The sequence below is a fragment of the Canis lupus genome, chromosome 6 (genome assembly GCF_011100685.1).
Source record: "Canis lupus familiaris isolate Mischka breed German Shepherd chromosome 6, alternate assembly UU_Cfam_GSD_1.0, whole genome shotgun sequence".
In the NCBI taxonomy this organism is placed as follows: domain Eukaryota; kingdom Metazoa; phylum Chordata; class Mammalia; order Carnivora; family Canidae; genus Canis; species Canis lupus.
In genome coordinates this window covers 39,000,930-39,009,804 of record NC_049227.1, presented here as the reverse complement: position 1 = coordinate 39,009,804, position 8,875 = coordinate 39,000,930, and the positions used below count along the sequence as shown (strand labels likewise).

Sequence of the window (8,875 nt, the reverse complement as noted above, 5' to 3'; positions counted from 1 at the left end):
TCCCAGTGTTGTCTCCACTGTCATCCTGAGAGTAGTTGTTGGGAGAAATTATTGAAGAGATGTAACCATCAGCCGACCTAAGAGCTGGATCTGGGCAATGGGAGGCTCCTCACCACCCCCATCCTTGGAATGGGGGTTCCACTTGCCTTTTCACACCCAGAGGCTGCTCCGAGGAGGACACAGCCTTGACATAGCCAGGTGGCGCTGAGAACACCTGCAGGGGACACGTGACAGCCCAGGGAGGGCCTCTCTGGACACCACCCCTTAGGCTCCAGGTGTGGGCTCCCTTCCCTTATTCCCCCTTCCCCCCCCTCCAACGCGGCCTGCCCTCCCCATGAGGGGCCTGTTCCAGAGGACACTCAGGAAGTTCCTGAGCAGCCATCAGACCAGCTGTAATGGCTATTACCCCTGGGACTGGGGTGAGGACAAAATACCCAGGAGTAGGGGTTCCTGGGTGGCTCAGTGGTTGAGTGTATGCCTTTGGCTCAGGGTGTGATCCTGGGGTCCGGGATTGATTCCCACATCGGGCTCCTTGCATGGAGCCTGCTTCTCCCTCTGCCTCTGTCTCTGTGTCTCTCATGAATAAATAAATAAAATCTTTAAAAAAAATACACAGGAGTAGGCCCCAGGGAGGGCCAGGAGTCTGTTGTGTTCTTTAAATAAACTTAGTGAGCACTTTTGCCACCAAGCACAGTCCTCAGAGCTGGAGCATTGGCCCTTTGTGTAGACACTGATGAGCAACAGGGAATTAACTCCAGCTTCTGCCCTGGGCAGCAGGGGTGGGGGGAACCCAGGAACCAGGTAACTCCTGGAGAAGGCCCGGTGTTCTGAGAGCCAGATGAGGTTGCAGGTATGGGGGATGAACTGAGTGATGCTGAAGCAGCCTTGGGGTGGCTCCAGGCCCGGAAGCAGAAACTCCTACTTATAAAAGCTCCCACAGTCCCACGGACCAGAAACCCTGAACATGGAATCCCAGGGTTGCTGGGAACCAGATGACAGACCAAAGCAGGAAACCTAAAACGAGTCTTCATTGCACTGAGGGGCTGTCCTGTGCAACGGCTCTGTCCGCTGCCCAGAGCAGGAACGGGGAAGGGAAAGCCCAGAGATGGGGAGTCTGGGGGACAGCCCCTGCCCCTCCCTGGTCCTGGTCATTCCACTGCTGCTTCTAGAGCTCATGCCCAGCAGTTCACTGGACCTTTGCCCCTGAGAGGTCAAGGGTGCCACCCTGATCCCCAGCCAGGTCCTGATGGGCGCCGAAGGTGGCTGACTCAGGGACGCACCTATCAGGACCAGGGTGGGTGCTATCCCGTGGAGGGCTGTGGCGCCTGGGCCGGGAGGTGCCCCCTTGCAGGAGGATGCACGGGCGGAGGTCTGGGGTGGCGCGCCGCCCACCCTGATTCAGCGCCCAGCCGGAGGCGGCAGCGAACTCCTCTCCCTGGCGTCCCGGTGGCGTCACCGCATCCCGTGCCAATCCGCTGTGACGTGGCGGTCGAGGACGGGAGCGGGGGCTGCGCGGGCGCCCACACCCACCAGCGCGCGGCCCCGTACGCGGCATGAGCGCGCCCGAGTCCCCGCCCGCGGCGCCCGCCGAGCCCCTCACGCCCCCCGAGTCCCCCGGGGCCCTGCGCGCGGTGCTCGTGGCCACCGGCGGCGTGGGGGGCTCCTGGCCGCGCTGCGTCCTGCCCTTCGGCGCTGTGACCCTGCTGGCCGGCGCCGCCGCCACGGCCATCACCTTCTCGCTGCGCGGCCCCCACCTGGACCTGGAGCAGGGCGTGGCGCTGGCCACGCTGCGCGCGGGCCTCGGGTTACTGGCCGCCGCCCTCCTGTGCTGGGGCGCTCGGCGGCGGGCCGGGCGCGCGGGGCGGCGGGAGCCGGGGGCGGCCTGAGCCCGGCGGCGCCCCGGACCCGGCGCCCCCTCCGGACCTCGCCCCCGGCCGGGCTCGCCCCGCACCGCGCGGGACGCCGACGCCCCTCTCCGCACAGCCCCTTCCTCGTTCCGGGGAGGCCGGGGTGGGGGCGGCGAGCCATTGCCCCCTGCTCCTCGGCCTCGCCCCTCCGCACTCCGCCCGCGGCGTTGCAGCGTTCCGCTCAGCGCAGAGCCGGTCCACCCCGGCCCACCCCAGAGAGGGCCTGCGCGGCTGGGGGCCTGCGGGGTGCAGAATGCCGCGGACTCGGTGGGACCACCCTCGCCGGGGTGAGGCGCAGCGGGCCTTGCTCCCCTCCCCCAGCCGTCTGTGCTCCCTGCTGGGACGGAAGCCCCTCTCAGCGGAAGAGACGCTCAATAAATGTTCGTGTGAAATGTGTACGAGTGGTGGCTTGCAAATGTCTGGAGAGAACAGTGGGTCCTGGGCTAGGCCAGGAGGTTTGATCGGTTGGCCTTTTAAGGGAAAGACCCCCGGCCCGCCTGAGGCTTGGGACTGTCTGGCCCCCTGGGTCCCTTCTCCCCCACCCCACCCCCACATTGGCTCCCTACGTGCCCCAGAGCCAGCAGCTGTCACTCTGGGGATGGGGGTGGGGGTGGGGTGGGGGGATGGCCGTGGCCAGAGAAGGTGCATGTGGGGGCAGGGAGGTGGAGTCTCCTCTAAGGTGCCAGGAAGGGGCAGGATCACCAGCTGCAGAGAGGTGTGAGAGGCCCCAGAGGCTGGGGACAAGTGGCACAGTCCACAGGAGCAATGAGCCCGGACTGCGGGCTGGGGAGAAGTCCCTCCCCAGCTCTCTCGGGCCATCTGCCAGGGCCATCCTAGGGACCAGAAGAGACTGCGTGCAGGGGCCATTCTGGAGAAGAGGCAGGGCTGCTTGCAGCCTCCTCTCTGGGGAGCCCGTGAAACTACTGCCCTCTGGGCCTGGAGCGCTCTGCTTGCCAACACTGACCACGATGATGACAACGACGATGACAACGACGACGACAACAATGATGATGACAACGACGACGATGACCCCAGATGAACACTCACAGCATGCTGAGCCCTGGGGGCCTCCTTCCACCCACACCAGAAACCACCAGATGTTCTGCAGACCTTAGCCCGCACTCCCGAGGAGGGAGACAAAGCCTGCAAGTCTGATGCAGGATTGGAGGGGAGGCTGCTCCCCAATTTCCTTTCTTCCCTCCCGACAGGAGTTTGAAACCCCGACAGCTAGGGGCTCCCTGGAGGCTTTGGCTCAGGCTCTTCGGAACACTTGTGTTGGGCCTGGGCACCTCTCCTCATGGCCAGCTAGTCGGCCCCAGGAGGATCAGTTGCAGCCAGGGCTGTGCTCATCCAAGGCTGGTTGTGAGGCTGATAACCAGAAGGACCTAGAAGAAGGTGGCTGGGAAGGTGCCAGTCCAAGCTTGATTTGTTCTGGAGCAGAATTTTCTCCCTGTCAGTTCTCTCAGTCGTGCACAGCTATCGTTGTAACAGGCACATTTTTTTTTTTTATCTCCAAGTTGAGTTTAGGTGCCGTGGCACCTGCTCTGTGGGGTGGAAGGGACTCACAGACTCCCTGCTGCTGCCAAAGGTCAAGGGCAAGAGGCCAGCAGCCCTTTTGGTTCAATTCTTCCCAAGTCTCCCATGATCTCATCCGCCTCTCTACCCCCAACCCCTACATCAGAAGGGGCATGACCAGAAGGGGCTAGTCACTTCAGATGCCCCATCACCCTGTCCTCGCTGCTCCGTCCTCTTCTCCTTTGCTTTCCCCTGGGAGGCTCCAGTGTCCTCCTGTCCCTCCTCTCTAGAACAGCAAGAAGATTCTGCTTCTCTCTAACTTCTCGTGGGTCCTTGCAGCTGTAAGTGGCAGCTCTGCCTACAGACACACCCACGTGGCACCTCCATCAGCTGCAGGGCCTAGCCTAGGGTCAGCCTCCCATCTGAAATTTCAGGCCTCAGAACTTCTTCTAGGTCAGACGTGTTCCCCTGTCCCCTGCCCCCTCTGCATCCAGCTGACCTTTCCTGGCATGCTTGGCCCCCTCCATCAAGGACCTAACAGTTGTGGGAAAGTGGTCTCTCCGGAGCAGTTCTGATCTCTCTTGGATGGGTCACTCTCACTGCCCAGCTGGGTTCCTGCCTCAGTTTCCATACCCAAACTTGCTGGTATGTGGACCAGGTTCAGGAGTTCTGACACTGAGCCATCTGTGACCAGGCCCTCCTCATGGGCCAAACTCCACTCTCTACCCTCTTCCGGGGTCCTCGACTGCTGACCAAGACCCTGAACCCCACGAGGCCCTGTTAATTAGTGGGTTCCCCACTCTCCCACCCCGGCTTCCACTTCCTCCCTGCCAACTCTGGGAGCTGGGCCCATCTTGGTGATGCAACTATAGATAGAGACCCAGAGATGCTTTGGGACAAGGGTTTAGCCGGATCTGGGTGGGATATGCCAATTTCATTTCTTAGGTGAACTCCAGTCAGAAGGGGAGGATGCATCCTTCCGGAACATCAGGCACTCAAGCCTGTTGAGCCTTTGGCTGCATCCAATACCTTTGCGGCTCATCAAACCCCCCCCCCCAGTGGCTAAGCAAGGCTGAATAACAGCCCCGATGAAAAAACTAAATCTCAGGTTAAGGAGCCTGAACTACAGAGCCAGAAATTGGAGCAGCTTGGATTCAAAATCAGACCTGGTCCCAACCGCAGGTTTTTTTTCCTACTAGAGCAGACCACTGCTTTGGGGACATCCCATAACCACCAGCCCTGCTTGGCTGCTACAGCCGAGAGTGCTCCCTGTAGGGACCCAGGGGAGCATCAGGGCACCAGCCTTCAGATGCAGGGCCCAGGCTGCCAGATGGGCCTCAGGAAGGAGGCCGCCGCCCCCCGCCCAGCACGTGGCACAGCCCCAGGAGCAGTCAGGGCCTGGATGCAGGCCGGGGACCCTGCTGGGTGGTCCCCCGCGGGCTGCGTGGCTGAGCCGCCCCCTCCAGACCCCTCCCGCCGGCGCATTCCTGGCTCCCCGGCCCCTCCCCCGCCTCTCGGGCCTCCCAGCCCCCTCCCCCGCTGGCCCAGCCAGTGTCTGAATCTGCTTCTGATTCCGGCTTTGCCGACGAGGCCCCCTCCCCTCCCCTCCCTCCTTCGCGGCCCGAGCAGCCCCGCCCCTGGCTGAGCCCAGGCTTGCGCCTACTGCGCCCCCCACCCCCTCCTGGCACGGCTTGCCCGCCCTCGCTGCAGCCGGGAGGAGGCGGTGGCCGGGGCGCCCCAGGCCCCGCCCGCACTCGGCCCTTCCCGGGAGGCCGGGAGACCTGCTCGACCCGGCCCTCGGTGGGTGAGTGCAGCGGCGGGCAACGGGTGGGGCCTCCGCTGGCGGAGGCGCCGGGAGCGGGGGCGACTCCTGTCATCGCTCCAGGCCCAGCGGGAGGACGCGCCGGCATCCCCGCCGTGGCGCTCGGCCCGGGGCGTGCCCGCGGCTGCTCCCACCTCTGGGCCCGGGCTGGGGCCGCGGGGATCGCCAGCGTTGCGGGCCAGCGGGCAGAGCCCCGGATCCGGGCCCTGTCTCCCCGAGGGCAGCGGCGTGGGGCCCAGCGGGCTGGCGGGTTCTCCGCGGCTCCGGCCATGCCCGGCTGGCCCTGGCGGCTGCTGCTGACGGCGGGCACGCTCTCGGCCGCGCTGAGCCTGGGGCCGGCGGCGCCCGCCGACCCCTGCCATGACGACGGGGGCGCGCCCCGCGGCTGCGTGCCAGGCCTAGTGAACGCCGCCTTGGGCCGCGAGGTCCTGGCGTCCAGCACGTGCGGGAGGCCGGCCACGCGGGCCTGTGATGCCTCCGACCCGAGGCGGGCACACCCCGCTGCCCTCCTGACCTCCGCGGGGAGCACCACAAACCCTGTGTGCTGGCGATCGGAGGCACTGACGCAGGCGCCCCACAACGTGACCCTCACAGTGCCCCTGGGCAAGGCTTTCGAGCTGGTGTTCGTGAGCTTGCGCTTCTGCTCCGCGCCCCCTGCCTCGGTGGCGCTGCTCAAGTCACAGGACCATGGGCGCAGCTGGGCCCCACTGGGCTTCTTCTCCTCCCGCTGCCGGCCTGGACTATGGCCGCCCGCCCGCCCCAGCGGATGGCCCAGCTGGCCCAGGGCCTGAAGCTCTGTGCTTCCCTGAGCCCCAGGTCCAGCCCGATGGTGGTGGCCTTCTGGCCTTCAGTGTGCAGGACGGAAGCCCGCCAGGCCTGGATCTGGACAGCAGCCCAGTGCTCCAAGACTGGGTGACGGCCACGGACATTCAAGTAGTACTTACGAGGCCTGCCGTGCTGGGAGACAGCAGGGACTCCATAGCCACGGGCCCTTACTCTTACTCAGCTACTGAGCTCCAGGTGGGCGGGCGCTGCAAGTGCAATGGGCATGCCTCAAGGTGCCTGCTGGACACCCAGGGCCACCTCATCTGCGACTGCCAGCACGGCACGGAGGGCCCCGACTGCGGCCGCTGCAAGCCCTTCTACTGCGATAGGCCATGGCAGCGGGCCACGGCCCGGGAAGCCCACGCCTGCCTTGGTGAGGCCTTGGAGGGTGGCCTGGGGATCTTGGACCAGGCCAGCCTGCCCCTGACCCATCCCTTCCTGCAGCTTGCTCCTGCAATGGCCATGCCCGCCGCTGCCGCTTCAACATGGAGCTGTACCGACTGTCCGGCCGTCGCAGTGGCGGCGTCTGTCTCAACTGCCGGCACAATACCGCTGGCCGCCACTGCCACTACTGCCGGGAGGGCTTCTATCGAGACCCTGGCCGTGCCCTGAGTGACCGCCGTGCTTGCAGGGGTGAGCCTGCCACCAGCTACCTGCACAACCTCCTCCCGTGGATTCCCGCATCCCCAGATGGGCTCTAACCATCCTATCTCTGTCTTCAGCATGTGACTGTCACCCTGTTGGTGCTGCTGGCAAAACCTGCAACCAGACCACAGGCCAGTGTCCCTGCAAGGATGGCGTCACTGGTCTTACCTGCAATCGCTGTGCCCCTGGCTTCCAGCAGAGCCGTTCTCCGGTGGCCCCCTGCGTTAGTGAGTGACCCTGCCCTCCTTAGGCCACCTCAGCTGAGACCACACCTGCTCCCTGCTGCTCCCTGCTTGTCTCCTGAGCCCTGCAAATTCTCCCCCTCAAACGCAGGCCGCTCTCTCACCCTGCCCGCAGAGACTCCTGTCCCTGGACCCACTGAGGAGAGTAGCCCCGTGGAGCCCCAGGGTGAGTGGACACACAACAAGGTCCTAGATCTGACATGACTGTGGGGGAAGGCTACGGGTTCAAGGAGGGGGGGAGGAGGAGAGGGTGGGGGGAGGAGGTAGGGATCCGTGCCAGCCTCGCACCCCCTCCAGACTGCGACTCGCACTGCAAACCAGCCCGCGGCAGTTACCGCATCAGCTTGAAGAAGTTCTGCAGGAAGGACTACGGTAGGCCTCCCGCCCTCGCCCTCTCACCTCTCCCCTCCCTCCCTGGGCCTCCCGCCACCCCCCCCACCCCACCCCCGTCAGCCCCGGTGGCCTCTCCGTGACCACCCCGGCCCAGCGTTGAGTGTCCCATCGGTGCCCCCTCCCCACGCCGCGGGCGTGCGGGGCTCCTCCGCGCGGCCCGGGCCCGCCCCGCCTGACCCCGCCCCCTCTGGCCCTCCTCCCCGCAGCGGTGCAGGTGGCGGTGGGCGCGCGCGGCGAGGCGCGCGGCTCGTGGACGCGCTTCCCGGTGGCTGTGCTTGCAGTGTTCCGGAGCGGCGAGGAGCGCGCGAGGCGAGGGAGCAGCGCGCTGTGGGTGCCGGCGCGGGACGCGGCCTGCGGCTGCCCGCGCCTACTACCGGGGCGCCGCTACCTGCTGCTGGGGGGCGGGCCGGGGACCGCGGTCGGGGGCCGGGGGCCCGGGCTCAGCGCCGCGCGCGGGAGTCTGGTGCTGCCCTGGCGCGACGCGTGGACGCGGCGCCTGCGGAGGCTGCAGCGGCGTGAGCGGCGGGGGCGCTGCGGGACGGCCTGAGCCCGAAGCGCGGGCGGGGCGCTGCTTCCACGCTGAGGCGCACGTTCACCCAGTGCGTCCACCTGCGAAGGAGGCTCTGCTGGCGTCGCGCGCGTCGTCTCCGGGGCCCTCCCCTACCCTGCCCAGCGACTGCCTCGCTGCCTCGCGCCCGTACCTGAGAGGGGTGTGATGCACGCGGGACACCCCGCCCTGACACAGAGGGATGCGATGGCCCCGAAGAGCTGCCCGGGGCTCCCGGGACTCACTGTCATCCCGTTTTTCATGATCTTCCCCCTCCGAGGGGCATTGCGATGGTCCCCGTGGGGCCCAACACCACTTGGAGGCTCTGCTGCACCCGAAGGGCCATGCCTGTGAGGTCGTGACCCCTCAGAGAGCGTTCGCACCTTCCTAAAAGGCACTGTGGCCCTCTCCCAACAGATATGAACCCCCTTGTGATTCCTGGACCCACCTAAGGTCTGAAAACACCCCAAGGGCCGCGGGGGCGTCAACCCTCACAGACTGCGATCTCGGGAGGGTGCTGTCACCGTGGACCCCCGCCGGGTCCCCCAGAGGGCGCTGTGGCTCGTCCCCGGTGCGGAGCGCGGCCGCGTCCCCGTCTGTCCCGCTGTCCCCGCTGCCCGCCCTGACTGCCGCCTGGGCGCCCGAGTCCCCGTCCCCGCTGTGTCTCTGCCTGTGCTCGGCCTCTGTCTCGGCCTGCTGTGGCCCTGCCTGGTCTCCGTCCGGCTGCCGCTGTCGGCCTCGGCCTCCAGGGCAACTCCGCTCGGAACCTGCCCGGAGCAGCCCCTCGCGCCCCGTCTCCGCCCGCTCGGGACCGGACGTTGTGTCCACGCGGGCGCGCGTTCCTAGGTCCACGCGTGACCCGGCGGAGGGGGGGGCGACTCTGGCTGGCAGCCCCCGCGGCTCCGGAGGCATCCCCCGCCCGCTCGGCGCGCGCCCCTCCGCGCAGGGACCGACTCCGGCGGACGCAAGCTCCCGCGGC

At 66.6% G+C, this 8,875-nt stretch overlaps 2 protein-coding genes across 2 annotated transcripts; both read left to right on the top strand.

Moving 5' to 3' along the window:
* Positions 1-1,553: 1,553 nt before the first annotated feature.
* On the top strand, positions 1,554-1,886 carry LOC102154065 (transmembrane protein 100-like). Its single transcript, XM_038538934.1, has one exon. The coding sequence runs from the start codon at positions 1,554-1,556 to the stop codon at positions 1,884-1,886; it is 333 nt and encodes a 110-aa protein (XP_038394862.1).
* A 3,627-nt stretch (positions 1,887-5,513) lies between these two features.
* NTN3 (netrin 3) lies at positions 5,514-7,896 on the top strand. The gene is given in 7 exon segments (XM_038538885.1): positions 5,514-5,975; positions 5,977-6,442; positions 6,514-6,702; positions 6,792-6,941; positions 7,072-7,122; positions 7,254-7,328; positions 7,556-7,896. Coding segments are annotated over 7 exon segments (1,734 nt in total).
* The last annotated feature ends 979 nt before the right edge of the window (positions 7,897-8,875 follow it).